Raw genomic sequence first — 25,566 nt, 5'->3', positions numbered from 1 at the left:
ATATCATCTACCTTTTTGTTCATATTTCAGTTCAGGGCTAATAATGTAATTTTGCCGATTCCTCTTTACACATGTCTTTTTAGGACATTTTTCTCTCGATACTGTCTAATTTTAATCTTTCCGTACTTTCAAATAGTTTTTCTTCGTAATAATTTTCCTCCTTTATTAATCAGTTTCTGTTTCACACACAAACCCATTTCCTTTACCTTGTTCATGTGGTCCCTGATTCCATTTTCTCTCCCATTATTCGCCGTATTAACGATTCTTCACTTTTCATTATTCTTGATTACATTTTATTATCAGTGGTGCAACGTAGGCTATATAAATTGCCGTGTGCTTACTCTGTTTCAATCCTTTGTATTCATGGGGAAAACCTTGATTTTTATCTTTCATGCCGTTCCTCGCGATCTACAAGGCCCATCTTCATTGTAATTATTTATATAGTTTACTTTCATGGTTAAGTCTGCAATTATCCGTACTGTTTAAACTTACTTCTCTTTATATTATTCGTTAAGTTCTTGGTGGTAGGTGGTGGCGACCATCATCCACTCACTTGATACAGTGCTACCTGCTTCTTCCTTTACCTTTATCATTGTTTTTCTGTGCTTTCGCACCTTTTTTCCTATTTCTCCCTCCTTTCCTATCACTATTTTATTGCTTATTCCTTTTTCAGGTGACTTTACATTGAGTAACAAGGCAAGTGGTTTCCTGTAAGCCAGGAAACCATTTACAGTGCTGGGTGGTAACCATATAACCAACCCACACATGTTCCCTACTAGTCAACAAGTGTGTTGGTGGAGGGTTAGTGTTCCTTCCCGTAAGACCACTAACTCAAAGACAAACGGCCACTCCTTACGGGCTTATGGCGTTTGGCAATAGATTATTTATTTTGGCTATGTTGAAGTTTGCATTGTTATTTTTCACAAGTATGCACACTCTTTCACAGTTATTTTATAAACTTAATTTCTTAATTTTTGTTACTTTTCTCACATGATCATATATATTATTTCCGCTCTCCTCTCTGCACTTAATTTGGAGTCTTTTCACATCCCGTGTTTTGCGATCTTGCATTTCTCTGGCGGGTTATTTTACAGTAATAGACATTTTACACTTAAGTCCCTCTTGTTTATTTATTTATTTTACTGTTACGTTTCAGGGATTTTCTTTTTCAGTTACGCTTGTTTTTTCAGTTTTCTCTTCATCCTTCCCGTTCTTCATGTCTTTCTTCAGCCTTCGTTTTCTGTTTTTCGCTGTTTTCCTTCATCATTTTCTTTTTCTTCATCTCCTTCAAGTGCCTTTGTTTATTGTTTTTGTTTTTGCTTGTTCACCCTCTTCATTTTCTTCCCAGTCTTCTTCACCACCACCACTACACCATCATCATAATCGTCTTCATTTTCTTTTTCTTCTTCATCTTTCTCATTTTCTTCCTCGTCTTCTTTTCCTTCCTCTTCTTCTTGGTTGCCGTGTCCACGTCCGTCGCCCCGTCCATCGCCTCACCACACCCTGCACTTCCTCTCCGGGTTCATCCTACTTCCCACCGGACAGTTGAAAGCCTGGCTGAACTCCTCCGAATTAGAGAGCGTTCCAATAACTCTGTGAGGGAGGAAGAAAATGGCCGCGATTAACTTTGATCTGTTAAAAAATGTCAGTTAATTTTTACCTCTTTAATGACCACGATTAACCCTTCATATCTTTTAAAATGTCAGTTAATGGCCACGATTTATTAATGTCAACAGTTATTTTTCTTTATTGGCCATGATTAACCTTCATCTCTTCTAAAAATGTTGTCAGTTTATTTTTACGTCTTTAATGGACACAATAACCCTTCATCTCTTTTGAAATGTTTAATTTTTGGCTCTTATAATGGCATCAGTGCAGTGGCCAAGACTACTACAAGCATCATCTCTCACCGCATCAACCACTACATTTACCGTCAACTGCCATCACCTCTTCTGACCACCACAAGCAACTATCACCACAAGTGCCACAATCCACCACAACCACCACACTCATCCACCACAAACCCACACCTCAATCACCACAATAATCCACCACAACGACAATCCACCACAAACAACTGCCACAATCCACCACAAACAACCACGGTCCACCACAATCCACCATAAGTAACCACCGCAAACAACCGCCTACCACGACAACAAACAAACCAGTCATCCATCATCCACCACAGACCACCACAATTCACCACCAACCACTACAATAAACCAGCACAAACATCCACCACAGACCACCACAGCCTCACCTGAACTTGTTGGGTGAATGCTGACCACTCCTGAGTTTGGTCAGCATCGCCTCAGGGCTGTTGACCTCGCACCAGATTTGACCGAAGTTGAGGAAGAAGAGCTGGTCGTGGGTCAGGTTCACGTAGGGCACCGTGACCTCCTCTTCGTGACTCTTCCTCCATGTCTTGTACGCCTGGAGGAAGGTAAAATAAGACATAGAACACGAAAGAGGAAAAACAGAGGAGTCAGGGAAAAAAAAAAGGTAGGGAGGAAAAAACAAAGGAAAAAATGAGAGGAAGCCAATAAGAGAGAGGAAGGTATTGCTTTTCGTGGCCCTTCCTCTATGTCCTGTATGCCTGCTGAAGTAAAAAGAAAAAAAAAATACTGAAAGTGACTGCTCTTCTTCGTGACTTCCTCCATGTCTTGTACGCCTGGGGGAGGATAAAAACAAAGGATCAACTAGGCAGGACGGAGGAAAACCGGAGAAGTTAAAAAAAATGAACGGAAGATAAGTGAGAGGAAGTTATTGCTCTTCGTGGGTTTCACCATGTTTTGTACGGTTGCAAGAAGAATAAAGGAAGGTGGCTAAATGTTTTATTTTGTTCTGGCTACCTGCAAGACCGAGAATGTGAATGCTCTTCATGACTTCCTCGTTGTCATGCACAGTACGCCAGGATGAAGAGTAAAGAATGATAACCTATTTTGTATATATTTCTTGATGTCAGTAAACTCTCTCTCTCTCTCTCTCTCTGCAAATAACTTAGACCTAGCTGCGGTGTCCGTATACATCGGGGGGCCTTGGGCGGGAGTCAGAGGACCCTCCAGCATAACTTACCCTGACATTAAAATAGGCTACCTGTAGCTTTTTTTTGCGGAAGAGGCCAGTTCCCAAAATATTCTTGCTTAATTATGATGTCAGGTGAAAGAAACTAATTTTGTAGCAAAATTTCATTCATTCATATTATATTACCCAAATTTTGGGTCTCCCTGGTTGAAGGGGCCCTGGACAGTTGCTGAATTTGTCCGCCTCTGAAGCCACCATTGGTGTCAGCCATTGAACTGTAGATCTCAGTGGTGTCAGCTAATAAGCAAGGCGTAAATGGCCCGTTTTACATCTTAACTCGAAATTGTACTCTGCTTTTGAATTTCCCGCTAAAAACCTTTTTGGTGTTGCTTTTTATGGCAATCCAGAAGTTGAAAATATCGTTACTTTACTATACTACGTCATTTAATCATTCCATTAAAATGAAAGATGTCATTGTCTCCAAATTTTCCATTAAAAAAAAAAAAAAAAGTTGAAGATAATGCTCGAGAACAGTGCGCATGCGCAGACAATTGTATTGTTGGCATGGTGGTGTGACGCTTTAGTGGAATTTACGCTCAAATTTTGGATTCATCGTCTTCGTAGTGGTTGACTGTCTATCTGAAATGCTGCATCGGCATCCAGAGACGGCATCATCATCATTTAGTACGTTCTTTGTAAGGAAGTGAGTGGTATTTTGAGTGTAAGAAAGGTTAGGGTTGAGACAATGGAATGATGGGTGAGCAAGGTTAGGGAGCCAGTGGAATGGGTTGTCTGCAGTCGAGCTGGAATGGCTGGACATTGTTAAGTCGGCATTATATTAGTTGATAGATCTAGATGCAGTATATAGTCGCTTTTTATACGTTAGTTTCGTATCTCACATGTTAGAACCGGCAAATGAAGATAGTATGAAGCTGGCTGTGTGTTGAAACCAAATATCTCAATGCGTGTGTGTATCTCTACATTTTGAAGGACTGCAAGAAAACTAACGTCTGGCAATGTACAAAGCATGATTACAGTATTTTTTTTATTTTATTTATTTATTTATTTTTTTGCTAATTTTGTTGAAAGCCGAATGTTTCGACTTTGAAGACGTACTTAAATGAAGCTTGAAGAATTTCAGTCGGTACTGTGTAAAGAATTGTTTGGCTACAGCTAAGTTTGTTTAGCGTGTGACGGGATTGCACATTTATTTTCCTTTAAAGATCTTTATCATCATACATCCACCGGTGTATTATTAAGTTACGCGATTTACATTCAAAATAAAACGGTAAAGTGTTTCCATCATCCGTATCACTTTTTAGGCTATCTCAGTGTGCTGTAGTTTGATTTGCCCACCTAGAACATCCTTGAATTCACTACATATTACGGAAATTAATAACATTGCTGCTTCACTGTCACGCCATTAAATCACCGTATTAAACTGAAAGCAAACATTGTATCGAAATTACCTTCCAAGTGAATAAATAGATAAATGACTGAAAATAAATATGAGCCGTTGTGAAAGATGGTGCCCTAGGGAACCTGACGACGGCGCAGAGACAGTTTTGTTGACAGCGACACGCGTTAGTGGAATTTACTCCTCATTTTGGGATTTATCGTGTTTGTAGTGGTCGACAGTCGATCAGAATTGCTGCAGCGAGACCCAGGGATAACAGTGTTGATATTGGGTAAGTTTTTTTTGGGGGGAAAGAAGTGAGTGCTGTTTGTGTGAAAGAAGGGTAGGGTTGAGGCGTGCATGTGGGTTGTTGGGAGAGATCAACAATACAGTCGCCTTGGAACAGTGGAAATATTATTGAGTCAGGATTGATTAATGCATTGATAAATGGATAGAGGGTATGATGCATTATGCTGATTGCCTATAACCACCACACACAAATAGTAAGTTGACTCGGTACAAGTTGGTGGATGGGTAAGGTTAGGGAAACGATTGGAGACTACCTGCATTGGAGCTGGAGGGGCGGGATAGTATTAAATCGTCAGTACTTTAGTTGACAGACCAAGACAGCGTATGTATTTCATAATTTTGTACAGGTAAGCTTGGTATCAACAGGTTAAAATAAGAGTAAAAGGACTGAAGATGATTTGTTGTCGAGCTTGCGTTTGTTGTGACGAGTGTTGCCATATGAAGATCATTGTATTATGACTGGGAACTTGCGGAATGAGGCAAATTGTATTTTGACTGGGAACTTGGGGAATGAGGTAAACTTTACATAGATTCTGTGTTATTATTTTAAACCTAGCGATATGAAGTTCGTCTGTGTATGTTTACCTGTTACAATATTCAATAATGGAAAAGTTACGTGATTGACAGTACACAACATGGACAGCATATTTACATATTGTACTGTTAAATTTAGCATTGTCATGATGGTTTGTACTGCTCGTTTGCTCTATAAATACTTAGCATGTACATCATCATCATCATAATACCGTAAAAATAACAATAACAATAATAGTAACAGTAAACAAGCCTACCTGTGTTACATTCAGAATTTCCGTAGGTCGAAGAGGACATTGGAAAGAGCTCAGACCCAGGCGAAAGCAGTCTGAGCTGCCCATTACGTGTTGTAAAATATTAAAATTTGTAGCATGGTCTCGCAAATAGCTTACATAAATGAGGAGTAAAAAACGACCTCGGTCTACCTGGGTCTGATGTCTGAAGTACTGAAGATTATCAGATTTTCGATTAAGACCATTTAAGTATATCTCAGCTCGGTAGAAAAAGAAAAAAGGAAAAAACTACCAATAGATGATTAAAAAGCTACCAAATACCGAACCAGCATCTCACTAAACCACATGTTCTGATGGGTTTCAGACGATTACGGTACAGAGCGAGTTTGGCATAGACCCCTACTCTGTTGTGTGATCCGTTCATTTCATACGAGTTACAAATAAAAGCAGATTTATGTATTTACGTAGGTAGCAGACTTCGGGATGTCACGCATTTGCTCGCGAATTTTCCGGCCCTTGTTTTTGCTGGATTTGTTGGAGTTAAGATGCTCGTGTATCCTTTTGGCAGATGGTTCCTACAGCGTATACTATTAGAGCTGGTATACTAGGCCAAGTATTATTCGTAAATCATGATGTTTATTTCACCTGCAGGGAAACCATTAGTAGCCACTGAAAATACATATATCGCATTGTATCACTCCTCAGATGTTTTCGTTATGAAGCATCGTCCAGTTGTGTGATTTTGGAGCCGCAGTTATTATACATTAGTGATAAAAATCAACACGCATTTTTCTTAATGTTTTATCGTGCAGCATGATAAATAAATTAATAGGTAAAGAAGTGAATAAATTGGCTGTCGTTATATCGGGTTCAGGTACCTTTTTTTTGGGGGGGGAAGGGGGAACTGGTAAAATACACTAAATATTGTTCTGGGGATCTAATATTTTTACAGTATCCGGTATACTATTCTTGGGAATTAAGTGTGTGGTAATCTGACTGGTAAAGTAAATAGTTTGTAATATAACTAAATGTAACATCCTGGTATCCAACCATTCTCTCTCTCTCTCTCTCACCTGGTATGATATCTTGATGCCTGCGTTATCAGCAATGTTCTCTCCCAAGGTGTTGACGGGGTTTATCTTGAGACCCACCTCCTCCACCTTGTATTCTCCGTATTGGTCTGTTGAGTATGGTAGTAGAGAGTAGATTAGGGTGAGCTGCAATTTAGGGTGACGATACCGGATTAGGGTGATAGGGTGAGGGGTAGATTAGGGTGGAAATAGTAAGTTATTGTGAGGAACAACTTAGGGTGAGTATACTGGACTATGGTGATAGGATAAAGTTTAGGGGTGGGTCAGGGTGGAAGTAGTAGATTAGGGTGAGGGGTAGATCAGGGTGGAAATAGATTAGGGTGAGGGATAAATAAGGGTGAAAGATTAGAATGAAGCACCGGTATTAAAATGAGAATTGGGGTGAGGAGCTGATTTTTGTAGGAAGGGTGAAGTTGATGGCTAGATTACGGTGATGATTTTGGTCGAGTAGGGTGAAGTTGATTATCTAGGGTATAGATAATAGATAAATAAGCCCGAAGATGGATGGATAGAAGGATAGACTGGGCTAGCATTGCAGGGTGATGAAGCGAGAGGGTTAAGTAGATAAAGCAGGCGTTGAATGGTGTATAATTTTGGACAAGAAAATTACTGTTTTCTTAGTCTGGTTTTGTAAGATGTGTCAAATTAATAATCATGATAATGATAATAATGATAATAAGTGATTATAATAATAGTAGCAGTACAGTAGTAGTAGTGGTAGTGGCAGTGGTAGAAGTAGTAGTAGCCTAGTAGAGTAGTAGTAACGACAACAATAACAATAGTCGACTTCTGCTACTACTGCTGCTACAACGAATAATAATTATAATAATAATTTTCATCGTCATCATCTTCACCACCACCACCACCACCACATTATTATTATTATTATTATTATTATTATTATTATTATTATTATCATTATTATTATTACCGATATTATTAAACCACATACATATTGACCCGGAAGTCATACAAGAAGTAATTAACAGTAGCATTTTTTATATTTATTTTTTTTTATAGCCTCACCTGGTGGTAGTGAAGAAGGTACCTGTATTTCATGTTTATCCACAAGGCCGTCCTGTGTGTGTGTGTGTGTGTGTGTGTGTTTGTGTGTGTGTGTGTGTGTGTGTTAGGTTGAGTAAGTTTGGTTTCGTTAGATGAAATTAGGGTGTATTAAGTCAGGTTGGGTTAGACTTGATTTATCACACACACACACACACACACACACACACACACACACACACACACACATTTCATGAAGCACTGACCAGAAACAGACAGCCTGGTAGACAGAAACAAGATAGCACCCACCTAACAGGCTAAGACACCCATTGGTAGAAGGTAGACACATCCTCCGCCCTTTTCTATACACATAACCAAATAGATAGAAAAACGATAGAGAGAACAAAGAAACAGATGGATAGATTGGTAAATAAATATATATAGATAAACAGATGGTAGGTAGATACATAACAGAAAGAAACAAGCAGAGACTTTACCTACTAAACAGTATGAACTCCCTTTGGCCTATGGTATAACTTAACACATCCCCCGCCATGCAGAAAGAGGCAGATAGATAAATAGGTAGGTAGGTGCGATAGATAGATAGATAAACACCGATAAACCTCACTTACCCAGCATACAAGAAGCCCTCTGGTAAAACTTGGACACATCCTCCGCCTTCCACCACTGTTGCAGGTTTCCGTTCTTGTCAAACTGTCTTCCTCGATCATCAAAGCCGTGTGTGATCTCGTGGCCAATCACCACACCGATGCCCCCGTAGTTGAGCGACCGTGGGAAGGCTGGGTGATAGAATGGAGGCTGGAGGATGCCGGCTGGAAACACTGGAATAGAAAATAATGGATGGATGTTTAGGTGGATGACAAGGTGAATGGTTCCGTATAAGCATTGTTAGTCCTGACTTAGCCATTTCTACAGCGATAATCAGGTGGCGTAATTTATGTATCCTCCTGTACTCACCGATCATATTCTTGGACCGGCTGTAATATGCATTGACGACCGCAGGAGAGGTGACCCAGGCGGTGCGGTTGACGGGAACGGACAGCTGGTTGTGGTTGGTGCGGGCGTGGAACTGTAGCATCTTCAGCACGTTTTCGAAGTGCGTGTCGGGGTTGAAACTTAGCTGTGGGGGCAGAGAGAGGGGAGGTAGAGGTCTGTGTCTCTTGGGTCATTAGATTTGTAGGGTGTGCTGGTTAAAGGGTGGTGATGGTGGTGTGGTGGTGGTGATGATGATGATGATGACGTGGTGGTGAGGGAGGGGGTGTATTGAAAATCGGTTGTGGTGGTGGTGATGGTGGTGGTAATGATGATGGTGGTCTTTGGTGATGATGATGATGATGAGCCCAGTAACAGGTGGTGTGTTGGAGGTTCGGGTGTCAAGGGGGAATCTTCCAGTCCCACTAACCCGCTTGTCCCCCCTCTCCCTTCCCTCCTCCCATCCCACTACAGGACAGGGAGGGAGGGGAAGGGAGGAAGGAGAAGAGGTACCGTAAGTCAGGAAGGGTGGGGAAGGCAGGGTGGGTAAAAGGAAGGGAAGGACAGGGAGTGAGGGAGGGCAGAGAGGAGGAAAGGATGGGGGAGGCGACAGGATAGGCAGGGGGTTGAAGGAGGAAGGAGATATGGATAGAGGGGTGAGGAGAGATATAGAACAGTAGAGGGAAGGTGATGAAGGAAGGAGGATAGAACAAGAGGGAGGGGAAAGGAGACGGGACAAATATAAGCGGGAAGGAAGGGACAGGTTTGGGTAGGAAAGGGAGAAGGGGGAGATAGGAAAAGTATGAAGTGATAGGACAAGTATGAAGTGATAGGACAAGTATGAGGGGATAGTACAAGTATGCAGGGATAGAACAAGTATGAGGGGATAGGGCTAGTATGAGGATGAGGGAGACAGCAAGCGTGGTAAGGTTAGGGAGGCGGGGGGATTGGGGAATAGGACAGGTGAAACAAGACAGGTGTAATGATATCCTACAGGTCCAGCAGGTGTCAGGTAGGCCAGTCGCTCACCTTCCACCTCCTGCTCGGCTCTTATTACGCCATTTACCGCTGCGTATACCAAAGTTATGCCGTTTCATTTTACCTCCTGCCCGAGACGCAAGGGAATGAAGAGTGCCCAGACCGTAACACATCTTTCATTGCGAATTATTCTGAACATAACACCTCAGTATCCCCATGTATATTATTGATGCAGAATGTTGATATTGAAACGATATAGGTAGCAGTGCAAGAGAATGTTAAGTAATAATATGTTACGAAGTCTGCTACACCACTTAAGACTTCACTGGGGTTACTCTCACTGTCCGCCCTGCTCCGCCACCCATCCCAGCCCATCCCGCCCACTCCTCTCCGCCACCTCGACCCTAAGAAACGGTTGAAAAGTTTACGCTTGGCTTTATGGCCGTGACGCGATCGATCTGAAGTACTGTAACCTAAATAGATGTATATAGAATGTGTTGAATCTTAGCTTTTTAATAATGCGTGGGGAGATCTGAGGTAGCCTAAATGAGATAGGTCATAGTAGGTGTGGCTGAGGGTGGAGTGACTTGAAATAAAAAGGACGTTTATAGATGGCAGCGAACGTTAATTAATTCCATAATGACTTACAGTGACCTAAAGGCTAAAGATCCTATCCTCACAAACACACACACGTACACCTATCCTCACAAAATACACGTACACCCATCATCACAAAACACACACACACGTACACCTGTCCTTCCAAAACACACACACACGTACACCTACCCTCTCGAAAAACACACACAACACTTACAGCTATCCCCACAAAACACAACACGTGCACCTATCCTCACAAAACACAGTGCGTACACTTTTCCTCACAAAACACAACGCGTACGTCTGACCTCACAAAACACACACACACACACACACACACACACACACACACACACACACACACACACACACACACACACACACACACACACCAGTCCTCACAAAAAAACACACACTACGTACACTTATCCTCACAAAACACAACACGTACACCTGCCCTCACAAACCACACACACATGTAAACCTTACCTCACTGTACACCTCATCCATGTAGGTGTCGTTAAGGAGGTACTCAGGATAGCCCACGTTTTTCACAATGGTGTCTACTTTCTGCTGCGCCACCTTCCGCGTCTCGCTGTGCATCCAAAGGGCCTCGTCCAGGGCCGTGCGGAACGACTCGCGGATCAGCCCTATCATTTCGTCCGTCTGGCGGGGGTAGGGAGGGGGGTTAGTGGAGAGAGAGAGGTTTATGAGAGAGGAATAGATCGTAGATAGATGATAGGAGTACCGATATACAGAGAGAGAGAGAGAGAATATTTCAGCGATTTACTTTAGGGTTACCTATGTTCATACTTTTGATATACAGCAAATCACAAGCCTTTACCTGAGGATGGCGAGTTATTTATATATTTATTTATTTATTTACTTTATCATGCCTCCAATCGCTTATATTCATCCTGGGAAAGCAAAGTCATTTTTCACCATCATAATTTGACAAGTAATATTAAGTGACTGATATAAAGAAAAGACTGATAATAAGCATCTTTGTTATAATACACTGCTTTGTGAGAAAATAACCCAAAATATATGAATATTTGAGATTTAGAAAGAAGAAATAAGAATGAAAAAGAAGAAAAAGGAGTGATTAAGAAATTGAATTCATAAGAAGTAGGAGTTAATGGGAAGGAATAAATATGAAAACAGAGAAGAATTTAGTAAGAAACAAATTACAGTAGATAAAAGTAGCAGTGAGGCAGAAGGAATGGTAATCGAGAGAGAGAGAGAGAGAGAGAGAGAGAAGGCAGAGAATAAAGACAGGTGTAGGCCAAACCCCATCTCAACTCACATCGTTCTTGCTGGCCTCGGGGAAGTATCTTTTAACGAACATGGCGCCCACAACATAGCCCAGGTTCCCACTCACATACGTCACACAGGACCGCCATCTGTGGGGGAAATAGTGTTGTATTAGGAGTGTGTATTTGCAGTGGACGGTCAGTTGTTTGGTTTGTTTATGAAGGAGCTGAAGTTGGTTTTTTGTTACTACCAGTACTACTGCTACTACTACTCCTGCTGCAACTACTACTACTACTACTACTGTTACTACTACCACCACCACCACCACTACTACTACTACTACTACTACTGCTACTACTATTACTACTACCATCACCTCTCTCTCTCTCTCTCTCCAAGCGATTTAGTCTGCATATTACACTGCAGTCTCCTTTGTATAATAGTAAAGCGATACAAATAACAAAGGAGGGAAAGCTAAGGTGTAATAAGGGAAATAAATCCAAGAGAAAGTTAAAGAAATAATAAAACGCTAAGGAAGAGGTGTTAAGAAATTTCCAGACCCTCTTACAAGACGTCTCATTATCGTTACTCACCTCTCGGGCTGACTCTTCCGGCCGAACAACACCTTGATGTAGTCTTGCTTCTCCGTAGTGTACCTTTCGCCCAGGTTACTAATTCGGTTCTTGACAAATCGCCAGAGCAGGTAGTTACTGATAGTCCTGTGAGAGGGAGACCGAAAATGAGGTTAGAGGACTTTATTTTTGTTTATTATGTGTTTTTATTTATCTAGCGTGGGTGTCTGTGTTTAGGGATGTGTTGTCTGTTTGCTTTTTCGTTGTTGCTCGTGTGTGTGTGTTTTTTTATCGTTATTAAAGTGCTTGTGTGTGATTGTGAGGCTGTAATTTGTGCATTCTCTCTCTCTCTCTCTGCACACACACACACACACACACACACACACACACACACACACACACACACACACACACACACACACACACACACACACACACACACACACACACACACACACACACACACACACACCTGTTATCAGTATCCTTGAGTAGAGGCACCAGCTTCTTAAAGTAATCCAGGCCAAATACCACAACCTCTTCAGTCTGATTGTTTTCCCAGGCGATCATCTCGATGTATTGGCGCCAGTCGATCTAAATAAAAAATATATAAATAAATAAATGAGTTACTATTAAATTATTTTCTTGGATGCCTAAATGTGTAACTTGACAAAAAAAAAATTATCAGTGTTATCTTTAATATTATCAGTAGTTATTCTCCATCTCGATCTAAGGAAATGTGTGACAGATTAGTTAATGATGAAAATGTAGCTAAGTGATATGTGGCTAAAACGTATTATTGTTATTATTGCTATTACCATTATCATCACTGTCACCACCACCATCACCACATCATACTATAGTTGTTATAATCATTCTGTTCCCGTATTAACTATATAGCATGGAACTCCAGTGACCTTTGTTTGACCCTACTTGATCTCTTCATCATCTTGACCTCTCTTGAACCTCCTCATGACCTCTCTTGACCTCCAACTTTTCTTTGACCTGCCTTGACCTCTTCCATCATCTTGATCTCTAACGTTTCTATGACCTGTTTTGACGTCTTCATTGTCTTGATCTCCCTAACTTTCTATGACCTGTCCTGACCTCTTCATCATCTTGACCTCTCTTTAACTTCCTTATGACCCATCTTGACCTGACTCACCTCGGGCACCTCCTCTGATAGCTCATCGATGGTCATGCGGCGGTGGACGGCTGACAGGTTACGCCTCTCTTCCGCCGCCGTCAAGATCTGTGGCCAAGGAATGGGGAGTGAGGCATGGGGGAGAAGAATGAGGTATAGGGAGAAGAATGAGGCATGGGGAGAAGATTGGGGTATGGGGGAGAAGAGTGAGGCTGAGTGGGGGGCAGGGAGGGAACGGGAGTAAGGCATGAAGGACAGAATGAGAGTGAGTGTTGGGAGAAAAACTGGAGAGAGTTCATGCTGAATGGGGTGGATGGGTGATGATTGGGGGTGAGGGGGGAAAGGGGAGTGAGTCATGGGGAAGTAGAGTGAGAATGGGAGTGAGTCACAGAGAGAAGAATGGGGATGGGGAATAGGTCATAGGAAGAAGAATGAGGATGGGTGATGAGGGATAAAGAATGGGGTCAGTGCATGAGAATGAGGATGGGTGATGAGGGATAAAGAATGGGGTCACTGCATGCATGGATGGGTTATGAATGAGGGAAGGGGGGGGGTTTTGAAACGAGTGATGGGGAGACGAAATCCTCGTAATAAAAAGGAATAAAAAAAAATCATTATCCACTAAGTAGCATTACTCCTTTAGTTTCGCCGCAAAACTAGAAATAGAGTCTTAGTGGTGCAGTGTGTCAGTTATACAAGCTTTACTCTAACTTGGCCCAAAATTGCCATCTCTCCATCTTGTGTACTGAGGTGTAACAAGAGAAGAACGCTAGAAAATGATGCAAGTCACGAAGAGGTGCAGTGGGAAGGATGTAGAGTCGGTGTATTGCATTAATCTGCCACCGTGTCGCGTGAAATAAAAAAAGAAAAAAACAAACAAACAGCCAAATTAAGGTAATGCGGCCAGAGTACCGGTAGTGCCCTAGAGTAGAAAAATAAAGACAGCTGCTTAGAGACGCCCAGTCAATAGAGTTTATAGAAATTGAGCCAGGAGAATGGATATACCCGTACTCTGTGTGATGTACAACCGTATTATTTACACTTTGTGACATAAATAGTGACTCTTTTGTTTCTGCTTCTGTTCAGTGATATCTGTGAAATGAAGAGCCTTTTTTATTATTATTATTATTATTATTATTATTTTATTATTAGGGGAGGGGTTGCAGCAGTTAGAACAGGGGGAGTAATGCTTTTAAGATCTCCTTGTACATGAAGAGTACCTTACCACCTTGATAGACAGGTAAGGTGCTGTGTCAATATAAACATCGATAAATACCCTATAACTCCTCTCAGTACCCACCCTAGACACCTGCTTCTCAAAGTGGAGGACATCAGACATTTCCGTAAGTGCTGATGGCAGAGGCGCCCCTAGAAGCTGAGTGACCCGCACCATCAGGTTCAGATAGGCCTCCCTGTACTGGTAGTCCCCGGGGTTGATGAAGTACTCCCGACCCGGAAGTCCTAGTTCCGGTTGGTCCAGCTGGGGAAAGAAGAAGGATTAAGGTAGAGAAGGATTAAGGTAGAGAAAGATTAAGGTAGAGAGAGTAAGGAAGAGAAAGATTAAGGTAGGGAAAGATTAAGGTAGAGAGAGTAAGGAAGAGAAAGATTAAGGTAGGGAAAGATTAAGGTAGAGAAAGAGTAAGGCAGAGAAAGATTAAGGTAGAGAAAGAGTAAGGCAGAGAAAGATTAAGGTAGGGAAAGATTAAGGTAGAGAAAGATTAAGGAAGAGAAGGATTAAAGAAGAGAAAGATTGGGGAAGAGGCTGGAAGAGAAAGATTAAGGAAGAGATTGATTAATGAGGTCAGTAGCCTAGCCATGTGCCCCAACGCAGAAAGGATTTGTAGTTGTAATGGTGGTTGTGTTCGTCTGTCTTCGTTGTCCCTTCAGTATCTTCGTCATCATAGCTTTTGGAGAGGTTCATAACAGTTTCATTAAGAGGAGAATTATCAGTGTTGCTGTTAGTCATCATCATCATCATCATCATCATCATCATCATCCTGGCTAACATATATTCTTTCTAACTACTGTCACCTTCACCATACACTATTGAGATATTCAGTATTTTTTTCTTGTATCATGTATAGATTCTCTGTCTGTCTGTCTGTCTGTCTCTCTCTCTCTCTCTCTCTCTCTCTCTCTCTCTCTCTCCACTGCTTGATCCTACCATTTTTCTTCCTTTCTTACATATTGCCTCCCTTCCTCTCTTTCACCACTTGAATCCCCGCTATCATTCTCTTCCGCCTCTCTCTCTCTCTCTCTCTCTCTCTCTTTCTCAGAAATAAGAATGTGCACCGGTAGTTAATCTTGCCATCTGTCTTTACCTCTTGTAATGTATCTATTTTTAGTATCTATCTTAATTTATCCATTTATATTTATCTATCTGCCTAATCTATCAAACATGATTAGAAAGTTAGTGGTGTTAGCAGCCAGTCTCTCGAGAAACAAAACATTAGCTATTGTAGTTCAGAATATGGCAGTCTGTATTAAGGTACCTACTGTATTTTAATGTATCTAGGCAATATCTACAGTATTTACCTGTGTCTGTTTGTGTGTCTGTCTGTTCTGTGTCTGTTTCTACTGATCTACCTTATCTGCATCTCTCTGTCTATCAACCTGTCTGTCTACCTGTCTGTGTATTCCTCTGTCTGTTTTTCTCACCTGGATGATATGATTAGACGAGTTAGTAATATCCGCGGCCACCCACTCGGAAATAAGAATATCGTTGTTGTAATTCCTGAGCCTGGCCATCTGCTGCACCCAGTCATACCCAGTACCGTTCCAGTCCTCCCCCTCCAGTACCGGCCACCCCCCCAGTTCCTTCAGTAGCTCCAGTAGGGGTTCCGCTCCTAGGGCCTCGATTGCGTCTGTCGGGGACAGGAGGGTGGGATGTGAGTGAGAGGGGGAAGATTGATGGGAGATAGATGGATAGAGATAGCTATATAGCATAGAGAGAGAGAGAGAGATGGATAGAGATAGCTCTCTCTCTCTCTCTCTCTCTCTCTCTCTCTCTATCGGTGTGTGTGTGTGTGTGTGTGTGTGTGTGTGTGTGTGTGTGTGTGTGTGTTTTAATATAGCCCATCAGAGTACTTTAAGTCTTGCAGGAAGTTGTTAAAGAACAGTTTGAAATATAAGGTGTAATCGTAGCAAGATTGAAAACAAAAAGTGTAAACGTGTCCTTGTTCATAAATCCTGCCGAGCTGTATTGTCTTCCACTTCCTTGGGGATGTCGTAGGGGTTTTAATGCAGCCTATTTGAGAAGTTCTTTGGGAGGAGGGAGGGGCGAGTCGTGATGTAGGAAGGGGTTAGCGAAGGGCATGGGAACTATGGTCTGGTGGGAGTAAGACTGAGAAGAGCTTATAGAAGTACCCATGCACATAATCCTGTGTATAGTGTCTTTACTGTTATGGTGATGTTTTTGTGTCAGTGCATCCTCTATATTGTCACTGGGAGGGAAGGGGGGAAGACGTGACGTAGGAATGTGTTAGACAAGGGTGTGAAAGAGGGTGTGGTGATAGCAAGACTGACGAAAATGTACCGTACTATATATAGACGTACCCCTGTTCATACATCCTTTATGAGAAGTTCTTAGAAGAAAATCTCAAACAGAAAGTGTTAGAAAATATTTTGAAATACCGGTATATGGTTTTGCGGGAGGAGTGGAGAAAGTTTAAAGACCTACCCGTGTTCGTACATCCTGGATAAAGCGTCTTGACTGCTTTGGTGATAATGTAAAAAAAAAATGTTTTGGAAGTTCTATAAATAAAAAAAACAGTTTCGAAGGCGTTAAAGAATGTTTGAGACAGAATGGTGGCAAGAGGAGGTGAAGGGATAACAGACTTACCCGTGTTCATACATCCGGCATAGAGCGTCTTGACCGCTTTGGTGATGTTGTTGTCGTCCTCTGATGGCAGCTCCTCCAGCAGGGACCTCAGCACGTCATCCAGGTCCTCCTTCAGCCGCTCGAATGTATTGTCCACCGCCTGAAGGAGAAGAAGGGCAAGAATAAGGCACGAGGCAAATTGAGACAGAGACATTTCCACTAAGTACCTTCTATGTACATTTTTTTTCAAGGGGAAGAATAAACCTTGGAATTAACACCTGTCAACTACACGTGGGTCATGAAAGCTGGCAGAAGTATCGTCTCTCCAGTTAAATACCGTATGTGTATGATTATTTGAAAAAGCCAATATCTTGTATTATATATAGTTAACATTTAGGACTTTGCCCGATTCTGGGGATTATTCTGAAGATTTAACTGCACCCTGGTCAGCCACCTCTCTCTCTCTCTCTCTCTCTCTCTGTCTGTCTGTCTCTCTCTCTCTCTCTCACACACACACACACACACACACACACACACACACACACACACACACACACACACACACACACACACACACACACACACACACTCCCTACCTTATCCTGTCTGATGGGGAACTTTCCATTCCACTTCCCACAGGCGAACTGGTAGAAGTCATCGCAGGGGTCGGTTGAAGGATCCATCAGTTGCAGCATCAGACTCCCTGCAACACCATGCAACACGGCACAAGGTCAGTGGGTTTTGTTTGTTGTCTTAAATGTATTGGTTTTGTTGCACTTATTTCTTAGTCTTTTTTATATACCTCTCTCTCTCTCTCTCTCTCTCTCTCTCTCTCTCTCTCCTTTTATATCTTTTGACATCGACAAAGGTAGCATAAATAACACCTACATACACATAAATAAATCTGTAAGGAAAAGTTGCAAAGGATCTTGTTATGTGATCATGTGTTATATTTTTGTGGAGATAACTGTGTAAAGTCTGTTGATAAAATCTTAAGTATAAGTACAAAATATAGAACATTAATATGCTATGAGTGGAAGAGATAGACTGTAAGGGTAATGTTTTAGTTACCCAGGAAATTGTACATCTTCTGTTAATGTAAATATGAAAGAAAATGAACCTTTAATGGATCTCTTTTACAAATTTAGTACGCAATGTATTCCGTAAATTTTTTAATGCTTTATCCTGGGTTTTGTCAGAGCAATCACACACACACACACACACACACACACACACACACACACACACACACACACAAGAAAGGAGGGAAAAGTGACGTGTAGTGTACCGTGATCATGCTACTGTTAGGCAAATTTATTAAACTATTGGGACTTGGGGACCATTGTATAGTGATGGATTAACCCTTTCACTCCAGTAACGCATTTACTTATTTATATAATTATTAATTTATTCGTGCTACCGGTAAAGGATTTTTTTTTTTATCTAGTAGTGAAGGGGTTAATGAAGGCTACATCTAACCCCTTCGAAAAGCCTCCCCTGAGCTGAGTATAATCGGCCTGAAGGGGTTACAGTCTCCAAGTAACCCCTTCTGTACGAGAGGAGTCCCGTATTACCATTATGTCGTCTGTCTGTAGTAAGAAAGAGGCGTGAAAAGACGTACTCGTGTTGAAAGGGTTGTCTTGTTTAAACGATTATATTAGGGGGGTTCGAGGCTGAGAGAGAGAGAGACAGAAGGAGGGAATGGAGGAATGAAAGAAAGAAGGAGGGACTGCAAGATGGAAATGTAGAGAGAAGGAAGACGGAGAAAGGGAGGAAGGAGTGGAAGAAAAATAGAGGGTGGGAAAGGTTAGAAGGAAACAGTGAGGGAAGAGAGAAAGCAGGAAAAGAGGAAGGAAAGAATTAGAAGAAGGCAAGAGGGAAGAAACTAAGAAGGGAAGAAAGGAAGGAATGGAAGAAGACAAGGAGGGAAGAGAGAGAAGAAGCTAGGGAAGGAGGGAGGCAGAAGGGTAGGAAGGAAAGAAAGGAGGGAGGGAAGAGAGAAGATTCTAGGGAAGGAGGGAGGGAAGAAGAAGACCGTAGAGAAGGAGGGAGGGAAGAAGGGAAGGAATGGAAGAAGGACTGGAGGGAAAGAGCGTAGGAGGGAGGCAGTATGAGAAGGATTACCATAAATCAAAGTAATGGTAGCGACGCTCTCTCTCTCTCTCTCTCTCTCTCTCTCTCTCTCTCCCTTCTCCTATGTTCATTCTCCTCCCTACTCTCCCCCTCCCCTCTTCCCTCTGTTTCCCTCCTTTCTCTCTTCCTTCCCTCTCGTCTATCCTTTCTCTCTTCCCATCTTCTCTTTCTCACCGTTTTCTGTTTTGTTTCTTTCCTCCATTTTTCTTTTAGCAACCTTTAATCCTTTTTCTTCCGTTCCTCCCTTTTCAGATTTATTCACTCTTTTTTCCGTCCTTGCTTAATATTTTTTGTATCTGTCTATCTTCCTCTCCTCTTTCTCTCCTTCCCTCCTTTTCTTCCCTCCATTTTCTTATGTCCGTTATTCACTTTCATCCCTTCATTGTCTCCCTTTTTACCGCATCTGTCCATCCGCCCTTCCTTCCTTCTTTCTATCCCACCCTTCCCCCTTCGCTTGTATCGCCTCCCTTTTTTTCCTTCTCTACGTCATCCTTGTCTCCTTTTGGCTCTATTGCGTCTCTCCCTCCCTCCTTCCTTCATTTTTATCCCCTCCTTCCTTCGCTTTTATCTCCTCCTTTCCTTCGTTCTTTACACTTTCCTTCCTTTCTGTCTTCTTTATTTTGTCTCTTCCTGTGCCCTCCCTCCTTCACTTTTATCCCTCCTTTCACATGCCGTCCTTATTCTTACTCTCCTTCCCTCCCTACCTCCTCCCTTCCCACCCCTGCTCTTCCCTTCCCACCCCTCCTCCTCCCTTCCCTCCCCTCCTCCCTTCTCTCTCTCCAACTCGCTTCATCTAAACACTTCTGTACACCAGCGTACATCATACACACCCATTCACATGTATGACCACGCCGTATAAATTCCTGATATGAATTCTGATAGCATTTTTTTTTTTTTACATTAAATGGATGGCCCACTCCATAAAAAATGAAATATACAGTATACATGCATTATTGCTGTGGTCTCTCTCTCTCTCTCTCTCTCACACACACACACACACACACACACACACACACACACACACACACACACACACACACACACACACACACACACACACACACACACACACACTCACCTCTCTCCTGCAGAACCATCTTGTTGTGTTCCTCCAGACTCAGTTCCAGCGTCCTCTGCAGTATCGACTCATTTAGGGACAGACTCACATTCGCCAGGCTCGAAAGGTTGCCAATATAAGCTGACCAGTTCTCCCCTTCTGCGGCTGCCGTGGTTGTAGGGTCTTGGGGATCGGTGGATGGGGAGATCTTGGGTGGGTAGTGGCTGGGATAGTCGCTGAAGGGATGGGGAGTGGACGGCTGTGGGGATTTTGGAGCCAGCATTGGGGACATGGTTGGTGGGAACATTGAGGTGCCGTTCGGAAAGTGTAGCGAGACGTCGATTAGGTTGGTGTGGGTGATGTTGGTAGGGGGAAGGAACTCGTCTGTGTTTTCTGTCTGTCGGCTGTGGGCATCGAAGTCCTCAACGTCATCTATGCTCGTGTCGACCTTCAGCGTGCCAGAGATCTCTTCGTAGATCGGGGTAGTGGTGGTTGGGATCTCTGGAGCTTCACTTGTGACTCGAACCGCCTCATCAGGTTTGTCCCGAATGTCAAGGGCATTCACTGATTTCCTGCCGTCGAGGATTTTGGATCCCTTTTTGACCAGGAGTGACGGAGGTACGAGTCTGGCACCATTAGATCTTTGTGAGCTGGGGACGTCATCGGGACTGCTTGTGACGCCCCTGTGGGAGTTGATGATGGTAGGTGCCAGGTGTTGTTCAGGATTGGCACTGTGCTCCGGGTTGGCACCGTGTTCTGGGATGGCACCTTGTTCTCCCTGCACCGCACTGGCCCCCCCTACATGCACCATTGTATTCCCCTGGAACTGGCTCTCGAGTTTGCTGGAATCCTGAACCACCCGAAGCAAAGCAAGAACGGCACTTTCGTCGTCCTTCATCGTTAGGATCTCTTTTGACCCACCCACGAGGGGAACTAAGGAAGGTTCGTCTAATGGTTCCATCACCACAGGTCCCTGGAATTCCAAAACTTTCTGGCCTTTGTTGCTTTGAGAGGCAGGTCTTTCCTCCTCACTTGTTTGGTTGTAGGACTCGGAAGTGTCAGGTGTCTCACTCAGGGATTCATTGAGGCTTTGTGAGGCCTCTGAATCCTCTGCGTGAGCATGTCCTCCTACCTGATGTTGTCCCTCAGGTTCCAGAGTTTCTGGGTTGTTGGATTCTGTTCTTGGGGTGATAGTAGAAGCTGTGGTGATTTGTGGTTCTGTTTTTGAGACGACGGTGGTTGTAGGATAGTGTGGCTTTGTTGTGGGGTGAAGTGAAGTATGTTGTCCCTCTTCCTCTGAGTGTATTACATCATGATGGTGCGGGAAGGGATGCACAAAGAAATGATCATCAAGTTCTGGGGACTCAGGCAGGTCAAGGTCTTCTTCTGAGTTGGTGTCACTCTGGACCTTGTCTGACGATGATTCATGCTTTGCTATTTTCTCCCCAGTCATGGCGGGATGGGACGCCCCTTGGTCGTCCGTTTCCTCATCATTCTCATGCTCCAGGGAAGTGACCGGAGCCTTGGTATATGCAGGGTGATCATTTTGTTCCCTGTTATATTTCTGTGAGGATTTTAAGAAGGCTGTCGCTGGGGTGATGGCAGGTGTCTGTGAGGTCAGTTGGGCATCCTCATGCACTCTACCAGTTGCCACCCTCAAGTTCATCCACTTCCCTGGGCCTGAGTCATCTATGGCCATATCGTCACCTTCAGAGGCCTGCCGTGATGAGCGGGTAGTGGGGCGCGTGTTGTGGTTGGTCTGATGGGTGCTGTCCAAGGCCTTGTGCTTTTGCGTATCCTCCTGTATGACCCTTGGAGGCCTGGCACCGGCATCATCTGTAGATGGTTCATCGGCCTGGAAGTCTTCGGAGACCGTCAGAGCAGCTGTGACAATTGGTCTGTTTGCCCGGTGGTGCATCGATGGGTTGAGCAGGGGTAGAGTGGACCCGGGGGTAGTGACGGTGGGTGTAGGTCGATGGGTAGATGGGGTGGAGCCCTTAGGTCGCCATAGTGCCAGCAGGAGATGCCAGCTGGGTTGTGAAGTGGGGCGGGGGGAGGAAGGGTGGGGCACCGGGGAAGTGCTGCTGCTGTTGCTGTCTGTTGTATGAGATATTACACAGCATGAGAGATGGCACGCCCCATATGAGAGATTATACACACAGTATGAGAGATTGTACACGTAGTACGAGAGATAATATGAAGATTTTAAGCACATTTGAGGTATCGCGTTGTATGATAGATAACAAACAATATAACAATACATCAGGGAATTATATTAACTTCATTCTGATGACTTTTTTTTTTTTACTTTCTTAATGCTATTTCCAGAAGATTTTGTTCAACATAGGCCTCATACTGAAGGGGTTAATGAGAGCTACATATAACCCCTCCCGTCCAAAAAATCTATTCTAAGCAAAACATCATTAGGAGATAGGATAGATCAAAAAGCGTCACTGAATTGAGCCGTTTGATGAGGGCAGAGTTAAGCACAACATAATCCGGTTACCTGACCCCCTAAAAGAAAAAAAGAAAAAGAAAAAAAACGCCTCATCCATCCAATTAGCATTTATCCGATTCCGCGTGGTAAACAAGAGCCAAAGCAAGATTAATGACCCGATGCGACAACTCGGCCGGGAATTGCAAAACATATACATTCGTGTTGGCGACCCTGGATGACCTAGTAAGCTGCGTAACCCCTTCAGTCCGGTTATGGCTGGGATTGGTTTATTTTTGCCACATCTGCTGAATTTTATTGTGTAGTCTTGCTGTCTCCAGTCGATTTATTAGTCTTGCTGCCTCCGGACGGTTTTATTCAGCTTAAGGAAGAAGTCTGGCCGTGAAGTGATTGGTGAAGGCCATTTCTCCACTTTGTTTATATTGGTTTCACCGGTAGGGGACTATAGGTTTGTGCAGTTCCGTCAGTACGTTAGCAGTTTCGTGTCCGCCCTATAACTTTCACATGCAAGGACAGATTTTGATATAACTTCATACAATTGTTCCCCATACCATGACGGTGTGTCGCGTGCAACAACCAGCCATCTACTCCCAAGGTAAAGGTCACACTTGGGGCTCAAACAAGGTCGGGTGCTGTCATACTTAACAGCCATACCTACATTTGTTTCCTCTCTGTAACTTCCACGTGCATGGACAAATTTTGATATAACTTCATACAATTGTTCTCCATACCATGACGGTGTGATGTCCGGAACGCCCAGCCATCTACTCCTAAGGTCAGGTACCGTACGTATGTAATGTCATCATCCGGTAGGGGACTTTGTACTGCATGGCAGCACTGAATGCACTGTTGTTGCTGTATCCAGACGATTTTTTCAGCTTAAGGGAGCCCTTATACCGTGAAGGGGTTAACGAAGGCCCTGCCTAACCTCTCCAGTGTGAAAAGTCTCTGCTGAACTGAATAAAATGGTCTGGAGACAAACTATAATGTATATTATCAGATTGAAGAGATTAATAGGGCAGTGCGGTAAACCAGTCAGTGAAAAAAAAAAAAATGTACAGTTGTGGACAAGAATATTGCTCCAGCTTTTGACCGAACAACAATGAAAGTGTTACGCAGAATTCTGAGAACATTGTAGGGTTTGGGAGATTTTAAATACTGAATCCCGAAAGTCATTGTTTACTCCTTCCTAATGTATCGTATTAAAGTGTATCGGTATGTATGTCCGTGAATATACTTACGTGTTATGGTGGGAGAAGAGTTGCCAGTATAGTGGTTTTATTGCTAAACTTAGAGATATTTATTTCACTTAAGCAACATCTATTTTTATATGGATTATTACCAAGATTTAGCAGTGTTAGTTTTTTCCTAATTTCTTCTCATTCAATATAATTTCTGTCTTCTTTATTTAATCTTTCCCTTTTTCTGCTTTATCTCATTTCATATTCCAATTCTTTCTTTTTTCATTCTTGGTTTCTTTCTTTGTTGCTCAGCGGGTTTGTAACATCATTTTACCCCACACGTCGGCTGCCGTAAATGTACAGGTGATCCCAGGGGCATGTCCTCAGCTCCCATTTACATCCCTGACTAGATTCATCACCCTTAATACCCTGATAGATGGCCAGATGTAGTCAGATTGGAGGTAGATTTTATTAGTAACCAAGGAGATTTATTTGTACCTCATAACCAAGGCTAATCGGATTCCATGCAACCGCGATCCAGTCCCGTCAGGTGAAAAAAAAAATCGACGATACACTTTTCATACTAAGTTGACCTAAAATTGCCATCCCCATCGTGAATATTGGGTTGTGTCAAATATGGTGCTAGTCATGAAGAAGTGCCGTGGACATAATACGGAGACGTAGTACTGTCTTACTGTCATTGAACTATATAGAATAAGCTCCAGAGGGACGAAAATCTTGGCCAGGTTAAGCTGGAAAGGACTATAGCAAGTGGAAGAGACTACTTACGTGTTGGGGCGGGGCTAGCGAGGTGAATAGCCAATAGAAGCATAGCTAGTTGGGTCAGGGGGCGGGGCTTGCTCCGTGACGTCATCGTGGTTGGGCACTGCAAAGTCTGTGGGGCGGAGAAAAAAGATTGATAAACATTTCTGGGGAAAATCTGACATTGAGAAGAAAAAAATACTTGATAAACACTGAGGAAAAAAACTGGAAAAATATTGAGAGGAAAGAAGGAAATAAACATTGTAAGGAAAAAGGAAGGAAACATTGGTTACCCCTGAGGAATCTAGCGAGGAATAAAGATGCACATTCAGGAAATTGCGAGGAAGATAAACAACGTGAAAACTTGTAATGAATCTCCTCGTAATTTAATCCCACGCTACCCAGACACTGTATTTAACCTGTCCGATTGAACTCTACCTTAATTTACGACTGGTTCTAAATTACAGGTGGATAAATGCATTAAGTAGATGCGAGGGACTGGATAGAGGGCTTTAGTTATTGATGTATTTATGTTGTACGAAAATAAAGACAAAAAGTTAAGGTCCTATGAGTGTACCGGTACCTTAAATCGCGAAGTGGAGTGCAAACACGTAGACTTTTTTTTTTTTTTTTTGTTTTTTTTTTTTTTAAAGGAACACGTGTGGTTAATAGGTATGGTCAGCCAGCATCCCGTATTTCAGAATGCAGTCACACACATCATTTCCCATACACATGTACACGTCACTTCTCCCTACACGTGTACGAGTATACATCGTTTCCCCCTACACGTGTACACATCACTTCCCCCTACACATATACACATCACTACACGTGTACACATCACTTCCCCCTACACTTGTACACATCACGTCCCCTACATATGTACACATCACTTCCTCTACACGTGTACACATCACTTCCTTACACGTGTACACATCGCATCCTTTACACTTGTACACATCACATCCCCCACGCGTGTACACATCACTACTTGAACACATCACTTATCCCTACACGTGTACACA

The 25,566-nt window shown here is 42.8% G+C and overlaps 1 protein-coding gene across 1 annotated transcript; it reads right to left on the bottom strand.

Moving 5' to 3' along the window:
- Window positions 1-1,493: 1,493 nt before the first annotated feature.
- LOC145416769 (uncharacterized) lies at window positions 1,494-24,653 on the bottom strand. Its single transcript, XM_080285691.1, has 16 exons — window positions 24,569-24,653; window positions 20,165-22,240; window positions 17,550-17,656; window positions 16,975-17,113; window positions 15,792-15,997; window positions 14,434-14,613; window positions 13,155-13,241; window positions 12,462-12,583; window positions 12,011-12,136; window positions 11,470-11,566; window positions 10,653-10,829; window positions 8,571-8,733; window positions 8,225-8,434; window positions 6,573-6,679; window positions 2,264-2,436; window positions 1,494-1,593 (listed from the first exon to the last, which is right to left on the bottom strand). The coding sequence occupies exons 1-16, from the start codon at window positions 24,651-24,653 to the stop codon at window positions 1,494-1,496; spliced, it is 4,155 nt and encodes a 1,384-aa protein (XP_080141817.1).
- Window positions 24,654-25,566: the final 913 nt, after the last annotated feature.

This window comes from Coenobita brevimanus, chromosome 107, assembly GCF_032717465.1.
Source record: "Coenobita brevimanus isolate Jiangsu-jjx chromosome 107, ASM3271746v2, whole genome shotgun sequence".
Classification (NCBI taxonomy): domain Eukaryota; kingdom Metazoa; phylum Arthropoda; class Malacostraca; order Decapoda; family Coenobitidae; genus Coenobita; species Coenobita brevimanus.
This window is presented reverse-complemented; position numbering and strand designations above follow the sequence as displayed.

Excerpts from the sequence above, each read along its gene's own strand:
- LOC145416769 (XM_080285691.1), bottom strand. The coding sequence starts at position 24,653 with ATGACGTCACGGAGCAAGCCCCGCCCCCTGACCCAACTAGCTATGCTT. Across the intron at positions 12,137-12,461 it reads CTCAAGGATACTGATAACAG|GACTATCAGTAACTACCTGC; the intron begins GTGTGTGTGTGT and ends TCCCTCTCACAG. Across the intron at positions 10,830-11,469 it reads CCGAGGCCAGCAAGAACGAT|ACGGACGAAATGATAGGGCT; the intron begins GTGAGTTGAGAT and ends TACCCCCGCCAG.